This window comes from Galeopterus variegatus, unplaced genomic scaffold, assembly GCF_000696425.1.
Source record: "Galeopterus variegatus unplaced genomic scaffold, G_variegatus-3.0.2 Scaffold767, whole genome shotgun sequence".
NCBI classification, from domain to species: domain Eukaryota; kingdom Metazoa; phylum Chordata; class Mammalia; order Dermoptera; family Cynocephalidae; genus Galeopterus; species Galeopterus variegatus.
Window position 1 is genome coordinate 204266 of NW_007726878.1, and position 26848 is coordinate 231113.

Here is a 26848-nt window from a genome sequence, read left to right on the forward strand (position 1 = left end):
TCCGAACCCGCGGTGGGAGCACTGCTGCGCTCCCAGCGCCGCACTCTCCCGAGTGCACCACAGGCTCGGTCCCTGAGAGCCTTCTTATCCTCTGAAAAAGTAAATTGAAAAAACAAAACTACAAATTGTACATTTTTTCTTAGTCTTCAAGTTCTTCATTTTCTATTTCTATTTTGAGTAGAACTCCCACACAAGAAAGAATACTGTCTATTCATGTGATTTCTTTATTTCCATGAGGAATTTTTCCATTATATGTTTAAGATGTTTTCTTCTAAAATAATCTATGATTCATTCTTTATATTGTCAGATTTCCCAGATTCCCAGGAGGTAATATGTGACTGTATGGATTATATATAATTTCGCATTTAAAATGATTGCACTTAATTAATGTAACTAAATACACTGCGGTATGGGTTAAATTGTGCTCCCCTCACCCAAAAAGTACCTCAGAATGTGACCTTATTTGGAGATAAGGTCCTCATAGAGGTAATCAAGTTAAAATGAGTTACCTAGAATGGGCACTAATCCAATATGACTGGTGTCCTTATAGAAAGAGGAAATTTGGACACAGAGACAGATGTTCATAGAGGAAAGACTACAAGACACAAGGATAAGATGATCATCTACAAGCCAGGGAGAGAGGTCTTCCCTCACTACCCTCAGAAGGAAAATACACTGCTAAACACCTTGATATTGGACTTACATCCTCCAGAACTGTTAGACAATAAATTTTTGTTTCGAGCCACTCAGTTTATGGTACTTAGTTACAATAGCCCTAGCAAACTAACACACACTGAGAGGTAAAATAATTTGGCCATGGCTCTGGAGAATTGTGGTGAAATCAGAGCATGTGGTCCTGGAACTAAAATTCCCGTTCTCATTCCTAGACAGACCCTTCTGACATTTTAAAGGTTTCCTGCTCTAAATTACTGTATTCTTTTGGTGGTGTCATACTTTCTTAGATTTTCGTATTTCTAGTATCTCTGCATTGATGTCTTGTCATCTAATAGAGCAGTTGCTTCTATTACTCTGGAGTAGGCTTTGAATGGAGAGATTTCCTGTTCTTTTTCTGGTTTCCACTGCTGGCTCTTCTTGTGTCATTGCAGTCAAGTGTCTGGTGGGCTGCCTGTATGGTGGCTGTAGCTAATACTCTGGTGGTGAGCTGCTTTTGTGGCAGTGGTTGTGGTGAGCCACCTGTGCAGGAGTGGTGTTTTCAGCATGCTACTGGGCAGGGGCAGCTGCTCTTGCCTCCTGCTTAGAACCCTGGGCATGCTCCTGCCTTCTGCCAGATGGTGGGGGCTGCCCTTGGCTACTGCCTAGGACTCTGAGCATGCTCTGGCCTGCTGCTGGAAGGTGGGGACTGCCCTCAGTTCCTACCGAGGACCCAAGGCATGCTCCTGCCTGCTGCCACACAGTGGGGGCTGTCCTCAGCTCCCCAGACCCTCCTGAGTTCTCTTGAATTTAATTCCATGTAGAAGAATTGAAGTTGAGTGACCTGGGTTAACTCTGGGATACCTCTAGTTTGTATTGTCATTTGGATTCCCAAGCCACATTGCTTTTCAGGTTGTATTTATGCAGAAGGTATACAGACCAATAGCATACAGGATGAGGAGATAAGAAGATTGGGGACTAGGAGTTTAATCCTATCTTCTCCATCAATTATCTGTAACCTATTGAGTCAGTCTTTATTGCTCATCCTTTTCAGGGGATATTTTAAAAAATGAGAAATAAGATGAATTAATAGGTGATATTTTCAAATTGCTTTAACTCCATGGGCAGAACCCAGTAACTAGTTTCTGTATCATTATGTGAGAATTGTTAATTTGTTATCCTTGGGGAGAAAATGAGGCATTGCACATAGAAGGTCTGGCTGCCTGCCATGTACTTAATTAAGCACCAAGCTTGCTTTTGCTTTAACCATGTGTGCATGTGGTGTAATCGAAGGATCCCTAAACTAGGAGTTAGGAGACCTGGGTTGTTCTGATTCTTCCACTGACTCACTGTGTGACCCTTGATGAGTCACTTTACCTCTTTAGGCTTCAGTTACCTTTTCTCAAATGTTAAAAGAAAAACTTGAGACAAATTAAATTTAACAGAGTTCAGTTGAGCAAAGAATGATTCTTAAATTGGGGAATGGCCAGAGCCAGAATAGGTTCAGAGTGACTCCTGGGCTGCTGTGTGTTTGGATAAGATTTATAGACAGAAAAAGAAAAGTGACATACAGAAACAGCTGGATAGGTTACAGCTGGGTGTTTGCCTTATTTGAATATGGCTTGAACACTTGGCTGCCTGTAATTGGCTGAGACTCAGCTACTTGTTACAAGAGTAGGTTATAGTCTGCTTATATATTAAGTTAGGTTACAGTTCACTGTGTCTGAAGAAACCTTTAGGCCAAACTTAATTTTTTTTTTTAATGTAGAAATTACACTAGGTGGGTATTTCTCCTGTTCAGTCGTTTGTATAACACCTTCATAACTCTTGCTTATCTTAAAGCTACCAGTTATTCATATTTTTCTTTGAACTATCTCAGTCTTTTACACAAGTATATTCATTTTAAAAGAAAACTGTAGCATAGTTATAAATTGAAAACTGGTTGTGTTTGCTATTAACAGAATAATTTATAAAAATAAATGTCCTGAAAACAAAGTAATGTTATTAAGTTTAAAATTTATACAATAAAAATAAATAGTGAAATACATGTAACAAATTACTTGTTTTACATTGTATTAAGCACCTCATTTATGGCTTCATTTAATTCTTACAACCCTTCAGAATAAATATTATCCTGTTTTGCAGATGAATAAACAGGCAAAGGGAAGTGACTGACTTGTCCATGTTCACCAATTGGTATGTGTCAGTCAGGATGCAAATTTAGGTCTGTTTGAAGCCAGGTCCCAGAAAGATGGCAGCATAGGTAGACACTCAACTTATTAAAGCCCCAGCAAAATCCTTTCGAAACTGATACCGTTAGGCACTGCTCTCATTCTGTCTTTCCTCTTCCTGTCATTCAGTTCACCGCAGAGCAGGGTTGGCAACATAATTTGTGAAATGAAAATACAGGGTTCCTTGTTCAAAATTTATTACATATTTCAAGATGGCTATAGCTGAACATTAAGCCAAGCATGAGAGCCTTCTAAGAGCGAGGCCTTGTATAATTAGACAGGTTACAGGTCCATGAAGCCCTCTGCATTGAGTTTGGTTTTTCGTTTCCTTTGAAACATAGTTACATTTTCAGTCTTTCTTTTTGTAACAGGGAAACTAAAAAATAAAAATTCCTCATGACAGGGAAATATAATTGGTTCTTTACCTGCTGCACATTTACCTTCCTTAAATGGCAGCAGGAAATAACAATTTTAATTAATTTCTTGGTTTTAATCTTTTATTTGCTGTATCTGCTAATGTATGTAAGGATGCAAATTAGAAGCCAAGATAATGAAATTATTCTGCATATGAGAAGTGATGGGGAGGAGGAAAGAGGCTGGAGGCTGCTAGGGTGGAGACGGTGACCTGACAAAAATACTTGGGAGCTGGCTGCTGGGAGATTTTGGAGAGGGAGAGAGGAAAGGGGGACAGTTGCCCCAGGGAGGAAAGAACAAGGAAGTTAAAGGGGATTTTATAAAGCTTTGCAACTTGGCAAGTGATGTCAACCTTGTTTGGCGTCATGGTGGGTTTGGTATGCTACTCCTATTTTTTTTTTCCTTTACACTTTTAAATACATACATAAATAGCAAAGATTAATACATATACAAATATTAATCTGTGTTCCACCTAAAATCCTCATGTACCAATAGTGGTACTCATACCACACTTTGAGAAATACTGCTTAAGTTAATTTATAAATAATTGTCTTTCAGAGTAGAAAAGAAACAAGAGGTCAAATATGTTTAGGCTTGTGGTTTAGGCTGCCACTGATGGTGCTTATCTGAGTAAAGATATTTAATTGCTTTCCCCATTTCAAATGTACATTGAAATGACCAAAAGGTCTACAATTGGTGAAAATCTGGAGAACCTAGACAAGTATCATCTTTAATCTGTATGCCAGAAACATACAATTTTTTCTGAACAAAGGCCAGAACAACTGAGAGACGTCAGAGCAACCTGTGTTTCACCTCAGGCTAAGGCCAAGCCTGTTTGGCAGGGGCTAGAGGCTATGGCACTCTGAATTGGGGACTCTAAGTTGGGAGATCAATCTCTATCTGGAGAGACTCCAAAGAGAACACCACTTGCTGAATATAACCCAGAGTGGAGACTCCAGTCGCAGTGTGCTACTGCCAGCCAACACTTACTTCAGATGGTGTGCTTTGTCAAGTGGCAACAAGGACAGTCAATTGGAGAAGGCAGGGTGGGGTGAAGGGGGATCCCCAAGCAAACAAAGGGCAGCAGAGAACAAAAGTCCTTTTCCAACTGAAGCTCCCTTCGTGTGTCATGTATGACAGCAGGCCCTCTAATCTGGCAAAGTGTGCCTGGTGATCTTAATTTCATTTCTTGTCCCCTGTGCTGGATGCACCTTTCTAGGTCTTATGTGTGGCCATTGACTTCTAATCCTATGTTTTTTAGCTTAAATATCATCTCCTCAGAGAGGCCAGCCCCTAAAGTAGGTCCCCTACCTTATTCTGTATTGGTATCCACTTTCTTAATAGTACTCACTACAATTTGTAATTATTTAATTTGTTTGTTTACTTCTTTTTGTCTATCTTGTCCATGAGGATAGAGATTTTGTCTGGTTTGTTCACTCATATATCCCCAAAATGTAGATTATAGCAGGTATTCAGTAATGACTAGGGATTAGGAGAAAACAAACAGGATAAAATGGATTATTTTTAATATTGTTAAGATATGTAATAGTCATTGGCATGAATGAACATTGATGCATAGTACTGAAATATATAAAACAGTTTTAGAAATTGAAGTAGAAATGGAAAAAATAAAGACATAAAGCATTTATAATATAATAATAATATAATTTAACTTGATTTAACATTTATAATAGAGTTCATTGTGAGAAACACAATCAAATATATGTGTATGGAAGTTGGTCTCATTAAAATAAGAGAGAAGATATTATCATTAAAAATTACACGTGAATATTCTTAGATCGTATCCTAATAGTTACTTTGTGAGTGGTTGATTTCCTAGGAAAAATAAAAAATTGACTCATAACCATGAAGAAATAAAAAGTTAAGGATCTACCCCTCCAGAAGATACAGATTCAGGCTTCTTACGCATGAGCTTTCCCGAAACTTTAATGGATCAAATAATTCCTGCACTGTTTAAACTCTTTCAATAATAATAATAATAAAAGACAGGAAGCATCTTAGATTATTTTATGAAGTGGGTATAACTCTCATGCCAAAACCTACGTATATAATACACAAAAGAAAACTACAGACACACTTCACTTAGAAATGTTGATTCAAAAATACTACATAAAGTATCAACATTTATGGGTTTTATTTCAGAAATGCAAGAATATTTCAATATTGAAAAATATATTAACATTCAACAATTAGAAGGCAGGGGAAAATATGGTCAAGGTAGTAAATGTTAAAAACATTTTATAAAATCCCACTTCCATTTTTGATTAAAAAAGAAACAAAACAACGATAGAAAATTTGTAAGTAGGGCCAGCTGGTTACCTTAGTTGGGTTAAGTGTGGAGCTATAAAACCAAGGTCAAAGGCTTGGGTTTCTGTACTGCCCAGCTGCTAAAAAGAAAAAAAGAAAATATACAAGTAATCTAGAACTAGAAGAATACATCCTTAATTTAATAAAGAATATCTATCTTAAACTAGCAGGCAATATTATACTTAATGATGAAACACTAGTGCATTTCCATTACAGTTAGAAAAGACTCAATAATGCCCATTATAATTGCTGTTATTCAACATAGTGTTAGTAGTTCTAGCCCATGCGATTAGAGAAGAAAAAGCAATGAGCTGTTAATATTGGAAATAAAGGAGACAAAACCATCTGTATTTATTGCTAGTATGATTGTTTATCTGGAATGAAACTGAAGGACAATGACAACTAACAAGAGTCAAGTGAGGTAGGTAGTGGGTTAGAAAATACACAAACAAAAATCAATAGCTCTCTTACATACTAGTAATCAGGTAGAAAATGTGGTGATAGAGATCATATTCACATAACAACAAAATATATATGATATCTAGGAATAAACATAATAAGAAAGGTGCAGTACCTGTATCAATGCAACTACAAACTTTACTCAGGGGCATAGAAAGAAACTTAAATGGATGGAGAAACAAAGCTCTCAAGTGGCAAATTTTGTAAAGTAATCATTTCTCTCCAAATGAGTCTACATTTAACTGGATTCACGCCTAGCTCATGGAACGTACAATTAATGTTTTTTGAATGAATATTAAATGTGAACATAATTACAATAAAAATCTTATCAGGATTTTTTTTGACTTCACAAAATGATTTTGAGGTTCATCTAAAAAATTATTTAGAGTTGAGAATAAAATTTTGATAACAAAGACTAATGAAAGGATTTCCAGATCAGTTATTAAAACATATTAACAACATAATATAAATTATAACAGTGGTATTGGTGCATGAACAGATAGATTAGTGACACAGAATAGAAAGTCAGGAAACAGATCTATGACCATATCAGGACTTAGAATATGATGATGATGTCATAAGTAGAAAAGGATGGATTTAATACATTGTATAAGAACAGCTGGAAAAAGTATAATCCCTACTCCATAACATACTCCAAAATATATTCCAAGTGGATTAAAGATTTAAAGGTAAAAAGAGAAACCATAAAATGTTAGAAGGTAATATTAGAGTATAGAATGACTTTCTATACATAACCTGAAAGGAAGAAATAATAAAGAAAATGATAGATTTGATTACATAAACAATTTTAAATTTCTGAACCTTTCCAAGCACCATAAAAAATGTATAGGTAGCAGACTACATTGAAAAACATATTTGAAATGTGGCCCATTACGGGATAAGTTTCCTACTATGCAACAAATGTATGTAAGCTCATTGTTGACTGAAGGTGCAAATTCAAACAAGTGAAATTTTGTTTTATTTTTGCCACCAAATTAGCAAATAACCAAAAAAAGGCGAGGGTGCAAGAAAGCTGGTAGAACTGTACTTTGGGGTAGCTTTGCTGGAAGGTAATTCGGACATGGTCAATCAAGAGCCATTTCTTAAGTATTTATCTTAAGGAATTTTTCATGAATATCTGCAAATAGGTAGCTCCAATGATAGTCCCTGCAATATTCTTTATAATATCAATAAATTGTAAACAACCTAAATGTTTTCCTATGGGGAAATGGTTAACTCAGTTATAACAGAGCCATATAATGGGATACTGTGACATTATAAAAGACAGTATTGGGAAATATTTAATGATATGGACAAATCCATGCTATTGTTTTCTCTTATATAGAAGGGAGTCATGCAACTAAGATTAAAAACAGTTTCGTCTTTTTTTTTTTTTTTTGAAATATTGAGACAGAAGGATAAGAAAGTTTTACTGTATTTAAGGCCTTAATTTTTATCAGTATATGAGGAAGCCAACATATTTGCAAGTTTCTGTGATGGGGTCTGATTAAGTTGGAATACATACCATTTCCATTTTGTCAGTTGATTAGGCCTCTAAACATCAATGTTGTTTGTCAGCGGCAAGCTCACTATTGTAAATCAGTTTACAGTGCAACAATGTGATATGTCAGCCTATAGCTTAAGCATTTGTAAATTTAATACTTGTTTTTTTCAGTTTCATAGTAGAATTGTATTCTGATTATTAGTAATACCTAAGCTGTTATGAGATGAAAGTACAATATCTGTTAGCTATTACTTTCCATAATTAATTTAAGCAAAGGTAATTACTATTAAGGAGTCACTGAAAGTGATGAATGCTTTATATGTTGAGATTAATAATTTCACTTCTTCTTAAGGCTTCTCAAATTATATATCTCCTGATCAATATATCACTGATAATGGAAATGGACAATCTCTGAAGGAAGAAGCTGCATGGGATAGTCTGTTGAATTTCTTCTTTCCAACAAGTAAGTCCTTTTTTTCCCCCTGATGTCCTTGTTTTGAAAACAATAATTAAATGCTTAGGCGGCAACGTGGATGGTGTATTGGCATTGGAGTAGAATAGACCCAAGTTTGAATACTGGCTCTGCCTTTTGCTTTAGTCATGATAATCTCTCTGAATCTCAGTGTCCTCATCTTTAAAATGAAGATATTTACCACAAAGAATTTTGAAGATGAACTGATGCAATATTTCTAAGGCATTCCATGAATGTTTGTTACTCATTATAAAATACTTTTCCTTCACAAATATCTAAACCTTTCACAATTTACCTGAATGGCCTCACCTCAAATTTAGTCACTGACCCAGTATTGTGAAATCGATGTCTTCTGCGGTGTTAAGCAGGGTACTGTGTGGCTCTGATGTCATGGAATATGCCAGATGTTTTCTCATCTGTCTTAATGATTCTTAATGATAAAAAGTCCAGGCTTCAAGTCAGATTGTCTTTTTGTGATTCTGTACATAATGTTTTTGAAGCACATGATGACCCCTGAGAATTATTAACCACAAGTAAACAGGTTTTGTTTTTTACAGCATGTCATGCCCTTTCAAGGAGAAGCTTCACACAAATTGGCATATGTTAATTACAAAGATAGAGCTTTTATTAAAAATCATGCTGAATTTATTCCAGCAAAATTTGATGTACGTATATAAGCTCAAAATTATATCCATTGTTTAATTCCAGACCCTACCACTGAATTCTTCTGTGACCTTGCATAAATCTCTTCATGTTTCTCTATACTGGTTTAATCAAGTACAAAATGGGCATTATAATACCTACTGCCAGTGGGAACAGAAAAATAAACGAGTTCCTTAAATTAAGAATACTCCCATGATCAAGTTGAGTGAGAAAAAGTAATCTGGGAAGGTTAGTTATGTTGTACAAGCTGGAAGAATGGTTTAGTAAGTGCCAATGTTGGTTTCATGGGGGCACTTCAAAAAGTTTGTGGGAAAAATGCAATTAGATAATACAAATCTTCACAGCAACAGAAGATATGAGCTTTGAAGTTTATGAAAATAGCAAATGTAAACTGTCACATAGTTACTTATAATAACTACATTATATAAACACCAACACCACCTTTAAAAATATTCTAAATGAGATATCTGTATTTTCCAAATATTTCTCCAACCTGGCACAGTAAGTTAAACTAAAGTCAATTGAGTGAAAAAACAGTTTTGCTCAATAAAATCAAATTTTTCTATTTTAATAGAAACATCTGACCTGGGTTGATTCAAATCTTTGAAAACAGAAATTAAATATTTATAAAATGTACATTACTGTCTTTCTTGTAAAGAATAGTTATGGGTTTATAAAATGTGAAACATTTTTAGCCAACTTATTTTCTTTCCTGTATAATTGAAAATAAGCACTCTTGCCACTTAAGCATTAGAAAAAGAGTTTTTTTTTTTTTTGTCATTAGGCTGTTGTTTATGAAACATTCACCTCTTACAGATTGAAATGATAACCTTGAAACAGACTGCCAGGGAAGCTTGAGAGGTCACGTGATCTTTCTCCCTTTGGACACAATTATATACTTAAACCAGATAAAAATGGTTCTTCTCTTTTTATTCTTTAAAATTAAAAGCGTCTGTTAGTAATTTGAATCAGAAAGTTAATTTTAATATCTAGCAAAAAAGCCCATCAGATGCAGTGTAAGTATAGGATAACAGAAGCTCAGCATTAGAAGGGAACTTAGAGATTATTTGGTCCAGTCTCTTCTATGATTTAAACCTTCTCTTTAGCATTTCTGGAAAGTGGTGTTTGAACAGGGCCAATGGTGAGAAACTCAGCAGGTCGGAAGTCCATCCCATCCTTGACTAGGTCTGACTTTTGTCATCCTTTTCTGTTTGTGTAACACCCAGAACTGAACATGGTATTCCAGATACAGCTTAACCTGGGGGAGCAGAGTCACTCTGGACCTGGCAGAATTAGAGAACAGATTGCTTAGACTATATAACAGCAAAGTAGGAAAAGTTCTCACATGTCTAAAATGTTTAGGAAATAAATATCCAGGAGAACTGATAATGCATTAAATTTGTGACCTTGCACAAGTTACTTTGATCCTTTATTTCCTTATTTTTAAAAAGGAGATTGTAAAACTTAGTTTGGGAGTTTGGTGTAAAGATTAGTAGTAATGTATGTAAAGCAAAGTGCCTGGCCCACATAGGTGCCTAATGAATGATAGCCATTATTATTTTTACTTTAGCTTCAGGAATTGCCAATCTTTAGAAAAGAGGAATATAGTAAAATACACTAAGAGTTTAAACTATGCTTAGAACAAATTATATTGTTCTTTGCTGATGTTGAAGTGCTTCAGAGTGATTATAAAAACATTAGTTATTACTTTCTTAAGTCAGTATTTGTTGACGATATAGGAGATTGAACTAAATCTTTTCTGGCCTTAAGACATATTGTGGAGGTTTTTCTTTTTCAATACAAATCTGTTATTGGCCTTTTTAGTTATTTGTTTTTCTTATAAAGCAGGATATTTTTAAAAAATCAGCTATTTGAACTTGCAGGTTTAGATTCAAATATGTACAAATTTACTGCTGTTGCATGAATCTTGGTGTTCATGCCATAAATCATTGCCTATTCAAAATTATAGTCATAACTTAAGAACAAAAGAAAGAATCTTAAAATATATTGTAGTGCCAATATAGTAAGTGTTCACAAATGTAGGTCAATACTAATAGTATCACTTACCTTCCCCTCTAGCAGTAAACCATGTGAATTTTACTTACATTTGTTCTCATTCATGCATTCAGTGAGTTCTGCAGCTTAGTAAAATTAAGTAAGAGGGTATCTGTGGTATTATTTTAACAGGGTGTTAGTTTTAAGGGCACTTGGCCTGTTGTTATTTAGTTCCTTTTGTGTTATATTTGTATCACCACCACTCAGCTCATAATTTATAGTCCTTTTAAAACTACCTTACCAGTGATCCATTAACAACTTGTATTTTTATGCAGTTCATCTAGAATTGAAAATGTGATGTTAGATAACTGTGGTAACTTTTAGTTTAACTCTTATTTTTGGCATTCATTACTGTTTGTGTATGTCATTCAATCTTTTCTTTGAATGTACTAGCTTAAGTGTTTGTTTTTCTCTTTTTGCCTTGCAGTAATTATTTAGTTAGAAAAAGTGCTTATTAACCATTCTGAATTCTCTTTCTTGGATTTTTGTTTCTAAAAGCATGCATTGTAAAGGAGAATCAGGTGGTGATGCCTTGTATAAAGGATGAAGATCTTGAGGAGAGAAAATGTTTGAGATACAAATGCTGTTTTTCATCATCTGAGACCAGTAAATTCCGCTGCTTCGCCCCATTAAAAGACAGTAAGTTCATCCTCTTTCATTTATTTTATTTCTCTTTTTAAAAATTGAAAGTTCGCAATGGCATAAGTTCATGTTTGGATCTTCCAGCTTAACAGTTAAAGGGGGCTCCCAGCCCTAGAATAGTGAATTATTTAGAGCAGTTTCTGCTTAGCCCTTAGACAGTGACTATGGCAGTTCAAAATTAGTCTCGTCTTTTCTTTTGTTTTAGTCATTCTGTCCTTTGTCCCAGAGGCTTCAGGCTCTATTAAGTGCAGCCCTCAGTGCCTGAAAGAAGATACCACTTGGGCATGCCTTAGCTTGCTTTTCTCTCCTCAGCTTCTCTTCCTGAGTAGAATTCTTCCCATTTGTCTTCAACATCTCAGTATGTAACAATAGACTTGAATGTTTCTTGTTAATGTCTGTTTATTAGTTTTTCTTTGTTATGTTGTTTTTGAATTTGGGTCTTAAGATTTTTTTTGTTTACAAAGTTTTCAGAACTAGACCATCTGTTTTTGCTACCTTCATTTGGATAATAGGGACATATTACCAGTTGGTCCCATGATGAACTGATTTGATATGATGAAACACTAACAAATACTACAAAGAGGGAACATGCAAAACATAGTCCCTATTCAATTTATAGCTCTTTGTTGAACGTCTAGTATTAATAATGGAAACTAAAACCTGATCATGAATATAGTATTACAATTTTAACACTGTCACATGGTATTTATAATTCATTCATCAGTTTGGTCTTTATATTATGTGTGAAGAGACATTTGGTTCTTGTAAAGGAAGAAATTGAACCGTGACTTACAATTCCCCAATCACTTTAGAATGCATTTCCCAATGAATAAAAGACTAAAATACGCTTATTCACCTGAAAATTCTTGACTCCTTGTTTAATTTAACATTTTGTAATTTCGAAGTAAACATTTAAAAGCCATTTCTTTACCAAGTTAACTGTTCACAGATTAATCTGTGCTTTGAGTACTCTAGGATGTATAACATATGGCCAAGGAAAAAGCACACTTAGGACCGTAGGAAGAAATACATACTATATATAGTAATAATCTGTTAACTAAAACAGTAGGATAATTTTATTAAGGCTTTCATTGGGAGGCACATTTTGAAAGTGTAGCCTTTAGTTGTATTTCAAGAACATGTCATAAACTCCTACTTATAGAATAGCAAAGACATTTACCTGTCATATAAGAATGCCTCTTCATTTTACTTTATTAACTAATGTCTATTTATGTATATATATAAAATCTTTATGAAAAAGCTCAGATTTGCCTCTTTTGCTTAAGTAATAAAAGTAACAGGATATAATTAAACCAACAGAGCCTAAGCAGATGTTACGGATCTTTGGGTTTGGTGTGATCAACATGATCATTCTGGGATGTCTGCCCATTTTCTGCTGTTCTCTTTTCCGGAGGAGGTAGGCAAACATAGACTTTTATTTGCTGATAGCTAAGTATACATAGATATTTGTGTGTAGACATGTTTATTCATATGCTTCAAAAACAAGAGGATTATGTTTGTGTTCCTTATGTTGAAAGAAAGTAGTTTGAGAAAAATCTAAAAGTAGAGTTACTGTAATATTTTTTAAAAACACACATGCTATTTTATTTTTCCTTAGATTTGAGATACTCTCTTGCATAATGTCTGTACCTTCCCTCATCGGACAAAACCCCAACTAAAAGGAAAAATAAATCAGGGAGCTGGAAGTGTGTGGAATGGGAATGGCTATTAAGTGCAAACCAGAAGTATTACTGGAAGTGTTAGTCTCCGCTGAATCATTTGTCACTGATCTTTAATGGTCTGTCTTCAAGCCAATTTTTACCAGATTTCTTCTTAGCATCTTATACAAAATCCCAGTGGATTACTAACATAGTACTTCCAAATTGGTTTGGTTTTGTTTTTCAAAAAATAGCTCCCCACCTACTAGGACAGAGTGGGTGTGGAGGTAGGGAGCTGGGCCAGGACTAGAGTGAGGTGAGGCACTTAGAGCACAAATGTTAAGGAAGTACTCACTGTTAGATTTGTGCCAGTGCACTGTTGGCACTGTCACAACCCTTAGAATAAGTACCTTCTTAAATTCTCTGGTAAAGAGAAGGTGCCTGTTGAAGTTGAAGCATCTTTGACATTTTTGTTTGAGTCAATGGGAAAGTAATATTAGAGTTACCAAAAAAAAAAAAAAAAAACAGTTTAAGTTTCACTACAATATTTAGACTATATGTATGTTACCTTACTTTCCATAAAGATCATCAAGTCTTAAATCACTTTAACAGCCTATTTTGAATCTACTGATGGGTCACTGCATTTCAGCTATTCCAGCTTGCATATGACAGTCAATTGTTTTCTCAGCTTTCACTTAGTTTTTTGTTCCGAGTGGGTAATCTCTATTCCTTAGTTTCTTTCATTTTTTTTCTTCTCTCAGGTGATTGGGAGTAGGAATGGAATTTTTGGCCCTTCCTTCTTCCCTTCAAAGCTTGGTTTCATGTAAAATGTAACCCATGAATAAGAATAAAATAGTATTTGCTAGAAATTGGTGGCTAGGATTATGCCATGCAATTTAGTGAGTGTCTGGGATAATAAACTTGGTATAATAATTCCATTATAGCCTCTCTGTATGCCTCTGCTAAGGAGTTTTATGGGGATGTTCAAGTCCACAGGCTTTTTTTCCTCTAAAATGAAATCCAAAATATTATCCCTGATAACAATATATTGTCTTCTTTCTACACAATACAAACTGCTTGAGATACCTGAACAATGTGAATAAGCATAAATATTGAACACCAAATATTTTGGTTTACTATGTTTTATGTATTTATTTTACTATGTTGTGTAACAGCAGTATGCCCCTTCCATCATCCTGAGCTGCCTGTCAGGACCCCAGAGCAGGTGGCAATTTCAGCTTGCTGCTTAGCTGAGTTTTCAGGAATAATGACTTAAGAGTGGTGGGCACTGTCAGCTTTTCCTGGTAAGCTGATTTTAGAGGCAAGAGGAATTATCGTGTAAGAACGGAGATCCCACCCGATACCAAATAAGGATCTAATTGGAAGCCAAAGGCTGCTGAATCCCCATTTTGGGGGGCAAGATATCTTCTTAGAACTATCCCCTTAACTCACTTGCAGTTCTTCATTTCAAAGAATAAAGAGGTAGATAAAATGTCAGAGTAGGTAAAATAAATAACCCCATAAAAGGGAATAGATGCAGCAGTAAAATCAATACATAGTGGCTTAAAAAAGTAAGGGAAAGAAGACAAACACAGTTTCAGGTCTAAATCGGACGAGCTAAAAGCCAAGTGCAGATCTGCAGTACCGTGATCTGGGCCTCTGTTGAAATAACTCTGTTGCTCTTTCAGCATTGGAAGATACCCTTAAGCTCCTCCTCCTGCTGGGTCTTGTCTTATACATTAGATACTTAAGCATTCCTTTAAGAAAAAGCTCTTGGGGCTCTATTCTTGGTAAGCCAAAACAAATGATATTTTCACATTCTCCGGTTCCTGCAATTTGGACAGTGCCTTTTATTTACCAATTGCCTAAGGAGCTAACAACTGGCAAGAGCTGGAGAGAAGAAAACTGAGAAGTAACCTGAGCAGGTGGGAGAAGTGAAAGCAACTTAAGGGAATAGGATAATTGCTCTCTGGAGCCAAATGTACTTCATTCTTTTGGTTCCTAATTCATGCTTTCCACAACTGACCACATTCCTTCAGTGTTTTCTTGTGCAAGGTGTTATAGAGAATACAGGAATGTCTAAGTCATAGGCTCTAATTTTAAGGAGCTTAAATCCACCTTAAAACAAATCCCAAGCATGACACATTTAAACAACAATATAAGATGGAATATAATTGAAGACTAAAGTGAATGGTAGCAGTAACATACAAAAATTCTGAAGCAGTGGGGCTCAGGGCGAGTGGGACACAGCAGGGCAGGCTCCACGGTGGAGGTGCATTTGAGCTGGGTTTTGGAGGGAGGACAAGATTTGGATTAGATGGGGAGGGGGCCTTCCCAATGAATTCATTACATCCAGATGGGGGTCTCCTCACTATACACCCCTTAACTGCTTGTCATGTCTCAGCAGAGGTGACTGAAATTTGCTCCTGGAATAATTTATAACTGAATCTCTAGTTTACTTCTATTTGACATTAGTTTAGGCATGATATGTATCAGGTACACAGAGAACTCAAGCTGGCTTGAACTGGTCACACATATACGAAAGGAAGCAGAGAGCATTAGTGAAAAGCTTTCTAAGAATTTGCTACTAATAGCCTTATTAAACTAGCATATAAGATGTGTCTTGAAATTCATTGAATCCTCAAGATTATGTAAGATCTATTTGTATCCTCATTAATAGGGATCAGAAGCTTCATTATGTTTAAGTGTCATGGTAGGCTTAAGACTTACAGGAGAAGGAAGGAAAAGATCAAGCGGATGGGGACAAAAGGAAGCAAGGGGAGGGGGTAACTAGAGGGAGGAAGGAGGAGGGGGTTAGCAGAATTGTTCCCATTATAGTAATAGAGTGCCAACAGTAGTCTCCAAATTTAGTTTCCAATCTTTATCTGTTTTTAGATAAAGTTTAAATCTGTGGGCATATGCCAGTTAAACATCTGTGTATCATATAGTGATATGATATCTGAGTGTATACATAGCTTTGATAAGGTGGAAAATTCAAACATTATAATACCATGCCTATTAAACTCACATGAAGTGCATTTTCATGTTCTTTTTCTTCCTATCAGGTTGGATTTGTAACTTTTAATTAAGAAAAAATATCAGAACTCAGTCTGAAAATGATAAAACTATGTTTTCTTTCAATTAATAAAAAAAGACTTAAAAAAAAAGTTTGTAGATCACCTGATACACAAATGATGTAAAAAGCACATCCCCCATACACTTTCAATGTTGCTATTTGCCAGATGGCTGTTACTGAAAATTTCTACATTTAGATAAATCCTCCTGTGTGATTCTCTGTATTATAATGTGGTTTAAATTATGCTGATAGTCTTAATGTCACTTATTTTATTAGAATGGAGGTAAAGAATTGGGAATAAATGTGTCAAAAATTGCCTAAAAATCATCTCCCATTGAATTTAAACAATAGACATTTACATTTTCAAATCCCATGTTTGTGTGTTTCATTATACTGTACAATATAATTAGTGATGTTTTGAAAAGCTTTATGTAGTAATTAGCCAACTGCTGGAAAGTTTGAAGTTCCTAGGATTATATACATATGAATTCAGAGGAAGGAAATAAAATCTGTAAACTTTAAAAGTATGACTAGGCTCTAAGAACTTTGATAAAATATGTCAGATGAGAATGTGAGCAAACTGGAACTCTGTTTTAACATTAGTCACTATAGATTTGAAATTCGTATAAAGCTGGTTCTTCTTGGACCCTGTTCAAGGTAATTTAATTACTGAAATAATAAGAGAACCTCATTATATGTGGATTATGTCTGAGGTGTTCCCATTGCAAGGACTCCAAGGGCAGCGTTTTAGAGAATTCTGGAATAGAAGATACCATTAAAAAGAACAGCCTGTTGCCAAGTAACTAATAACTTCATTGCAAAATCCAATGGCCTTTTCTCAATTCCCATCCAACTTGACCTTTTTATTACTTAGTACACTGTTGACTGCTCCCTTCTTGAAACTTTCCTCCCTTGAATTTCATTGTTCCCCTGACCCTTCTGTTCCATCTCAGTCTGCTATTCTTTGCTCTTCCAACTATGATTGTTTCCCAAAGCCTTGCTCTAATTTATCAGAGAATGTTAGGAGAATATAGTAGAAAGAACATTTGAAAAGATGTGTGTTCTAATTCCACTTTTACCATCAGTTTCATGGGTGAGTCTAACTTACTTGGGTACTGATTTTCTCACAAAATCCGAGTGGAGAATTGTGTTAGAGTTATGTCCTTTCTGACCATAATATTCTGAGATTTTCTGGGTGAATGACTCTTAAATCTGAATCTGAAATCTTCACCTCTACTTGTTCCATATTTCCAACTGCTCTTGAGAATTTGATGTTCTGTCACCACTTTAAATGCTGCATGGGCAAAGTGAACTCACCTTTTCCTCCCAAATCATCTCCCTTCGATACCTCTCCATTTCTGTAACTGATTTCTTTAGTTTCCTAGGTAGAACCTTGGAGTCATCTGTGACTCTTTCCTTTCCTTCATCCCCAATATATAATCTGTTCACTTAGCGCTTAGTTTCTCTGTCATTTTTGTTTTGTTTTGTTTCCCTTTGGAATGAGTCTGGGATTTTCCCCTTCTCCCATTTTACTTTCACAACTTAGTCCAGGCCTTGTATACTCACTCCTGTCCTGGGCAAGTGGTTTCAGGAGAGGAGCAAAAGGGAAACAAGGCTAGCATCTAAAGGGCAAAGACAGGGTTGGGAGTGGAAGAGGGCACTGTAATGATATGTCTGATCCAGAGGGATCTTACAAGAGAGACAATATCTGTATGGGGCTGCAAGTGCAGTTTGGAAGATGGCTTTGCCCTTAGATAAAGAGGGAGCGAGTAAGGATCCCTGCCAAGCCAGTTTGGATATATACTTAGACTCCTAATCCACTCTCCCTCTAATCCATCCTGCATTGTCCTCCCAGACACTTCTTCCTAAAATAGTACTATTTTGTTTCATTATATCACTCAAGAACTTCAGATAGATTCAATAATATCTGAGTTCTAGGCCTTGTGTTAGATGCTATGAAGGACTAAGAGGTGAATCACATCATGCTCTGTGCTCTCAAGGGACACATAATCTAATAAGGGAAATAACACAAGTATCCAAGGTAGAAAGTCACAGTCCATAAAAGAGGTACAGATAAAAATAACATTTGTTTGGCGTCTTCTAGTTTATGTAGAGTTTTCACATACATTGTCTTATTTGACCTTCAAAGCAGAGAGGTGCACGGAGGTTTGGCCTCCTGTTCAAGATTACATAGTGACAGAGTGAGGATTCCAACCCATCTTCCGAGTTTCTTGTTTTTTATACTATAGGTGAGAGGAAGAAAAAAATGTAGATAAAAACACAGTGACAATTTGTTGCTTTAAGTCTACTTAAAGGTCTGTGGCTTTCAAAGCCATTATATTGGACTCATTCTATAACTCCAATAAAATATCTTCTAGTACTCCATGCATATATCTTTTGCCCCAGCCAGGGAGGCATCTTTATTTTTCTTGGCATACCGCAGGCTATATTCTTATCTCTATTCTTTTGCCCATGTTGCTCCCATATCTTGGGATTGCTCTTCTTTATCCTCTTCACTTACTTGAATTCTTTCTGTTCTTCAAATTGTAGCTGTCCCAACTCTTCTATGGAGTGTTTTCAAACTGCTTCCAGTCCCAATGTTTTCTCTTTTTGAAACCTCTTTCTGTACTTGTATTCTGATCCACATAATTTAACATATAATTATCCTTTGCTTCCTGTTATTAGTTTTATTTCTTTGGCTAAATTGTAACTTCCTTAAGGACAAGGGACCAGGCCTCATACTTCTTTGAGTCTAGAATTTGAATTCTCAAAATGGGGTCTCTGAACCAGCATCATTGGCATTCTCTGGGAGCTTGTTAGAAATACTTGTTATCAGGCCCCATCCCAGACTTACTGAATCAGAAATTTGGGGGAGGGGACCAGAAATCTGTGTTTTAACAAGCACAACATGTGAGTCTCATTTACACTCAAGTTTGAGAACCACTTGTCCCTAGACCATGTAGTGGGTAACTCAATAAACACTTAATAGGATAATCTAGTTACTTACTATGGATTTTCTGAATATCTTTGTGCCTTTGCAAATGGTGAATTAAACTCTGTTTCTTACATATAAAATTGATGTTACGTTCTTTAAAAATCTTAAAACATCAATTGATTAGAGTTTGTTAAGAACCATGGGAAAAAAAAATCAACCCACTAGACCAGTGTTTCTCAAGCTCTGTTCTGTAGATGGCTTCTGTGAAAAGTAACCTTGGGAGTATTTAATAATACAGATTCCTGAGCTGTACCCTAGAGATTCTGATTTAGTAAGTCTGAGGTTTGGTCCTGAAAATTGTCATTTTTAAGGTTCCCAAATGAATCTGATATGCAGCCCTTTTGGAATTGTACCAGGCTCTCCAGTTCTACACCTTATGCATTCATTTATTCTGCAAATATTTATGGAGCTCCTACTTTGGTCCAGATACTTTCTAGGTATTGTACTTTGCTCCCTCTGATCATATTCCTGGGCAGCCTCACTATCAATATTATGAGCCATTTGTTTCTTTTCTCACTTATTAATGTTTACTGTATTCTTTCTGAGGTGATTCCTGTGATTCCATAGGCATTGGTAATTTTTTCATGTACCCATCTTTTCATTATGTTAAACTCTTGAAGTTTCAGAACACTCTACAAATTTCTTTAGTGATGTACTTTTTTGCTTGTTTGAGCCCTAGCCTCCGAGTTCCCTGATGTACTCAATTCTGATTACTTTCTCCTGTACTCATTGTTGGCCACCCACTTTCATGCCCACGTCTTGAACATTGATGTTCACCCAAAATTGACCTTTGAATCTCTGAAATGTTAAACTTCAAAATCCTACTCTTTCACCATAGGTTTCTTGTCTTCTAACTTTTCTCTTGCTATATCTGTTCTTTAGACCTCCAGGCTCTTTAACTCTCTTTTTCCCTCATCTGCCATTTTCCTATCATCATCTGCTTTCTTTATTCAGTCTGGATCCTATTGCCTAGTACTTTAATCCATTCTTTCTTGTCCACTTGTTTCATTTGAAACTGAATCCATACCACTTCTCTGCTCTTAGATCCAGGCTCCTGGGCATTCCTAAAGGAAAAAAAAAAGTCTCACAACTGTGTGCATCTGTATTACTAGAAATTCCCAGTGGGTTTGGCATTTCTAAACATATTATTCTACTTGATGTTTACAGACAACGTGCCTGATCCATTCCACACAGTACACCCACTGATTGAAATGCTCTTATGCATCTCCCCACCTCCACTCTTCTTTATCTGGCTCACTCCACTCAGACTGCAGGCCTCAGCTTAGATGTCACCTCTTCCAGGAAGTTTATCCCAAACCTCCTATCCATACTGGGTCAAGCTGTTTCCTGTTTGTTTCCTGTCCATTCCTGCTTACCTCTACTTGGACTTATTTCAATGTGATATTATTATCAGCCTGTATATCTGCCTTCCCTTCTAAGTTTTAAGCTCCTTAATGAAAGGTCCTATGTCTTATGCATCTTCATGTCTCTAATGTTTATTTCATAAATGAGCAAATGAACCAGCGAGTGAATAGAGTGTACAGTAAGTTGACCTGTACTTTTCAAGAGTGACTATGCTGGCCATAATATATGACCTTTTACATGAAAAGAAGAAAATCACTTCTAGGACACTGGCCAAATAAGTTTACCTGTTCTTTTTCCATTGGGAATTCTCATTAGATATTGGATAGAATACCTAACTTTGGATCTTAGTAATAAATGTGAGTCATATAGCCAGTTAGTGATAAGGCTGAATTTAAAACCAAATCCTCTGAAACCTAGACCAGTTCAGGCTGTGTTGCATTTCTGTTTGTTAATTAAGGGAAACTGTACACCACTAAATTTAAAATAAAATCTGTGGATAAAGAAAGCATAGTTATTTTAATGACATAAAGTAGGATATGCTGAAAAGCAATATTGAAAGTGTTAGAAAAATGTATAAGTTCTCAACTTCTCTAAAATTCTGAAATTCAAAAAATTTTGCAAACCTGAAGATTTTTTCCTAATTCACTTGGCAGCAAAACCTGTTCTGACTTGACCTGAGATTTTTTCCAAGTCATTATTCAGTGCTTTTTTATATATTTTGTTACAGAAATATTACTGTATTTGATTACGAGATGTTGCCCCAGACCCCATGGGAGTGTTGTGTAATATTAAGTATATCATGACATATTATGTTTCTAAAATCCCCAAAGTTCTGTATTCTGAAACACATCTGGCTGTAAGTGAATGAGTACTGTTTAGTGTTTCAGTTATTTTATTTTATTTTTTTGAGTCTAGTTAACAACATGGCAACATAAATAGGCCATAGGTAAATCATATATTTTTTGCCTTCACTCACTATTTCATTTATGCCTGAAGATTTTTTTTATGATTAATTAGGAAAAAGGCTTTTTTTTTTTTTTCTTTTTTGCTCTGTATCATACCTAGTGAAGCTCAGTGACAACCCAGTAATGCAGTTTTAAGGGAGACAAGTGAGTATTACCTTCAAAGTCATTATTTCAAAGGCAGGCTTATCTATCTCTGGGCCCCACATGCTCAGAACCTGGTTGCTCCGTACAGCTAAGTAGCACTGTCAGGATCCTGTTGTCCTCTTCTGCATGCTACCTAGCACTGAGCTGAGGATAAGATTATCTGTTTTTACCTCTTCGTAATATTGTGCACAAATATTTCTCTCTTTCTTTCTGTTTTTGGGTTTTTCTCCATACCTCTGCCATGAACATTCCTATTCTTTCTCCTTGGTGTGTGATTAGTTTTTAGAAAGTGAAGGTCCTATAAACATAAAAATCAGCTAACATCGCCATTTCCTGTGTGGGTTATTAAAAGGTGTAAGGTAAGGTTCCAGCCTGAAGGAATTTATAAGCTTTGAGGGAAGAAAGAGACAGGTTAGCATAGTAGGGGAGAGATTGACTTTAGATTTAGGTAGGTCTGGATTTGAACCCTGGCTTTACTACTAAGTAGCTTGGTGACCTTGGGTAAGTTACTTTCCATCTTGGTGCCTCAGTTTCCTCACCTGAAAAATGGGAATAATAGAAGTAGTACCTGCTTCATCAAGTTATCATGAAGATTAAATGAGATCATGCATATGAAATGCTTATACAAAGGCCTGGGCACGTAGGAAGTCTATCATAGCCCTTATTAGCTAACACTGCAGTATGGTTTAATGGAAGGAGCCCGTGCTTTAGAGTCAGACAGGCCTATGTCGAAATCCTAGAATCTCCATATACTACCTATGTGTGACCTTGGGTGAGTTACCTTACTTCTCAAAGCCCCAGTATAATCATTTGAAAAATAGGAAACACAGAATCCACCTTCTAGGGTTGTTGGGAGAATTAAATGAGATAAAGTATGTAAAGCATTTAGCCAAGGTCTTGGCATATGATAGCCTCTTCAGTGCCCCCTCCACCCACTGTCCACACAAACACAAGGGAGTATAGGATTTGATTACCAGATGACAATAATAGTAAATGAAAATGCTTTGATAATTATAAATGCTAATCTAATGTGCACCATTAGTATTTTGTTTTGAAGTTCATAGGAGGGAGGAATCCCTCTAGACTGAGAGTGAAAGGGAAGGTTTTCTAGACAAGATAATATCTAAGCTGGGTGTTGAAGTGTGCATAACACTGATGTCAACAGAGAGAAGTAGGACAGCATTCTTGTTGTGGAGGACCAAATGATCAAAATGAGTGTGCATAGAGTAATAATGATGGTTACAATGATAAATATGAGTGAGGCAAGTGTAATACTTTCTATCAGGTTTATTAAATCTGGTGAGTTAAAAAAATCAGGTGGGATCATCCCACAGGCAGGAAAGGAAAAAATAAAAGGAAAAGTCAGGTGGGAAAGTGTGAAGATTTATCTGTGCACATATCCTTTTTCTTTATTATTTTTTTAATACTGCATAAGTTTTTTATTTATTTTTTTATTTTATTTTTTTAAATTTAATTTTATTTTGTCAATATACAATGTGGATGATTATTGTGGCCTATTACTGAAACCTTCCTTCCTGCTCCCTCCCCCCTCCCTCCCAACAATGTCCTTTCTGTTTGCTTGTCCTATCAACTTCATGGAATTGTAATTGTTGTGCCTTCTTCCCTCACCACACCCCGGTTTTTTGTGTATTTATTTATTTATTTTTAGCTCCCACAAATAAGTGAGAACATGTGCACATATCCTTTTTCTTATAACCCCCCATTGTTATTCAGTCACTTTTGAGAAATAAAGTTTCACTTGAACTTTTCATGTTACAGCAAATTGGCCTACTATTTACAAAGGATAGTCGACAACATTTTTAAGTGTTTGAGGAATCGAAGAAACAGACCAAACGATGATACTGAAATGATAGGAAGAGCAGTGGAAGGTGAGGAAAGTGAGGAAGTTGATGACGATGAAGAAAGTGAGGAAGACAGTCAAGAGAACAGAGGTAATTGACAATAGGATGTAAAGTTGAAGGGCTCAATCTCTGATTCTTGTTAGCTTTATATTTCTACCATCATCTTGGGTTGACTGACACCTATTTTTTACCCCATATATGTTTGGACCACAGAGGGACAGCTTCTGAAATGATATTATCACTAGGAATATTTGGATGGTAGGAAAGTGGACAAGAAATGTCCCAAATTATGTAGGTGCCACATTATTTGCTACACATAGTTCAGCCCTTCAGTGGGAGCAAAGAAATGGAATCTGCCCACTCTGACTCTGAGGCTCCATGATGGACACCCTTGCTAAATAATAATTGTCATGGTCCCCAATTTGTGTTGACCATACTACATATCCAGGGCAAGGAGCATGGCTTCAGGAGTCTGACAGACCTGGTGTCGAATCCTGCATCTTAGCTGTTAGTCTCAGCTACCTGCTCCTCAAACCTGCACAGTGCAGTGTTAGAAGAGGTTAAGAGAGTTATCCCAGAATCATATACCAGGGACTATCTGGGCCTCACTTGCACAGGCTTACAGATTCTCTAGACTTGACCTGGGTCTCGTCCTCCCAAAATAACCATGAAAGGCAAAGTGAAAATAAAATGGGTGGTGAGAAAAGAGGAAATACTTCAGGGACTAGAGTACTGGACTGGGAGCAAGGAGACCCAGGTCATTAACTAGTGGTGTTTCCATGGGCCAGTAACTTAACTATTCAGCTCTTTAATATCATCATTTGACATTTTTTTATGTAGCTTAAGCAATATAAAATATGTGAAAATGCTTTGAAAATTGCAATACACTACTCAAATTTAAAGTGTTAATTTCTAGCCCCACTTACAGAGAAGCAGAGTGAAATAACAGACCGTTAAACTTTAGTCTCAGTTCTGCCGTTGCTTACAGTGTAATCTTGGGCATGTCCTTAAATTTCCTGGGCCTCAGTTCACCAATCTGCAAAATGAAAAAAAAAAAAAAAGTTTATACTAGATGAATAGGAAAAGAGACTTATCTCAGGAAAAGAAAAAGAAAATCTTTATACAAAGTATTTTATATATGTGTGTGTGTGTGTGTGTGTGTGTGTGTTTACATATGACATATATTATTTATTTAAGGTAATACATAAATTTATAATAATAATAAAACATGGATATTATTATTCATGCTAATATATTACCTTACATGAGTTTAATACAATACATGGACGTGCACATGTACACATGCATACACACATAGGCTCATATATGACATTATAACCAAACTAACAAGACTTGATTTCTCTGGGTCATTCACTGGGGCATGGAAGTTAATTTTGTTATTCAGAAATTATCTCTGTAATGGTATTTGCTATTGTATATTTTGTCTGTATGTCTCACAGTAACATAAGATGCACTGGCAAACTGGAAATAGATAAGTAAATCACAAATTCAATACGTAGAGTTAGAGGATTTTGTTGCAGTCATTTCTTTTTATAACAAACTGTGATGTATGCATACCAGTCGTTTCAAGTTGTTTAACCCTACTTTACTTTTCTCCCATAGCATTACTTTCCTGGTAAGATGAATGCAAACCATCCAGAGCAGAGGAGACTGTCTCAGTTATCCAAACCTAATGGGACATTTAAAAAATGGATCTTATTTTTGTCATATTTACTTTCAAATATGAAATAAACTTTGTAGTTCTGTTTTTGTGCATCAAACCAGAATCTGAATTTTTTTTTATTAAAAATTGTTTCTACAAAATTTTTAAAACAATGTGTAAAGCACTGGTAGCATTTCAGGTCTAAATATTGATCTGATTTTTGCAACTTGCTTCATTTTATCAACATATACTTCTGTTGATGCCAAATAAGGCAGAGATTTCATGTTGTTACTCACGTTCGAGCAAAGTGGGGGAAAAAAACCCCAGTGATCATATTTCATTATATGTGGTATTCTTTTGTTTTTAGGAAAAGAGGTGAACATATTTTGTAGGAGGGTTGTTCTTTTTATTTTAAACTTATAACATTATTTTTCCACCATAAAAGTAAGACATGATTATTATAGAAAATTCAGTAAATAAGGATATGTGAAAGAAAAAAAAAACATAATCTCATTAACTAGAGCTAAATACTGTTATCTTGTTATATTTTCTTTACTTTCTAAAGAAAACAATTGTGTTCTGTGATATACATAAATTCATTATGCTTATTTTTTAAAAAAAGTATATCTTTTTAATGTTTCAGTTTCCTCTTTTGAAATGCATGGGACTAAAGTTTACCTGGGCTTGTTACTCATTCACTCAACAAACATTTATTGAAGCCCTGCTGTGTGCCATGCACCCTTTGTGTGCTGGAGATACAGTCATGAGCAAGACAGATTGGCCTTGCCTTCATGGAACTCACAATCTAGCTGGAGAGGAAGCCAGGTAAAGAAATAACGACAAGGCTAAAATACAAAGAGTACCAAGGTCTATGGGAACACATAACAGGGGTACCTAGCCCAGACTAGTAATCACTTGGAGAATGAGAAGAACTGAAAGGGAAGGACACTCAAGTTTCCCAGGAATCAGTTATGACCTGAATAGATTGCATTTCTGAGGGAAGGATTCTTCATTTTTGGTGATCAGAAAAGAAAACAAACTCCTGTTAACGAAAATTCCAGATAGGTATGGGTGGACCAAAGCTTGCATTTTAATGAATGTAAAAGAGTACTTGTAAAATGGAGGTTCATAAAGACACTGTGCCCAAGAAATGTGCTCTTGTGCATATGCTGCCTGTTGCAGGAAGTGTCATTTGATCCAACAAAGCCCAAAGCCCTGCACTTGAAAATGATTGCTGAAGGTAAGATCCACAACATGTGCACTGCAAGATTTACCAAGACAGCAATATCGTCATCTTCTGAAGAAGCTATTGAGTGTTTGGTAGACACCAGACAGAAGCAGACCTGTTGCAGATACCCTTTTGATTCAGGAGTCCAAATTTTTCAGTGGCTCCCTTGGGTACAAATGAAAATAATGTGTTCATTTATTCATTTATTCAACAATACTTACCAAGTACTATAGTGCTGGGGAGGTAGAAGTGAACAAAACATACAAAAATCTCTGCCCTTATGGAGTTTACATTCTAGTAAGGTAGGCAGAAAAAAATAAATAAATCAATAGAATACATAGACAATATGTGCAAGGGGGACAAATAAAGCAGGGAAAAGGACTAGGGTGTGTGAGGGAGGTTTGTAGTTTTAGATAAGGTGGTCAGAAAAGACCTCACTGAGAATATGATATTTGAGTAAAGAACTCAGGAAG

The 26848-nt window shown here is 35.8% G+C and overlaps 1 protein-coding gene across 1 annotated transcript in view; it reads left to right on the plus strand.

Annotated features, from left to right (window-relative positions):
- The window catches only part of FMR1NB (fragile X mental retardation 1 neighbor), a 33050-nt gene extending 7785 nt beyond the window's left edge, over positions 1–25265 (plus strand). The window contains exons 2-6 of the mRNA XM_008572251.1: positions 7940–8050; positions 11276–11416; positions 12740–12836; positions 23402–23574; positions 25108–25265. Of these exons, the coding sequence (XP_008570473.1) occupies positions 7940–8050; positions 11276–11416; positions 12740–12836; positions 23402–23574; positions 25108–25124 (539 nt within the window). The 3' untranslated portion in view covers positions 25125–25265. The remainder of the gene's footprint in view (positions 1–7939; positions 8051–11275; positions 11417–12739; positions 12837–23401; positions 23575–25107) is intronic.
- The last annotated feature ends 1583 nt before the right edge of the window (positions 25266–26848 follow it).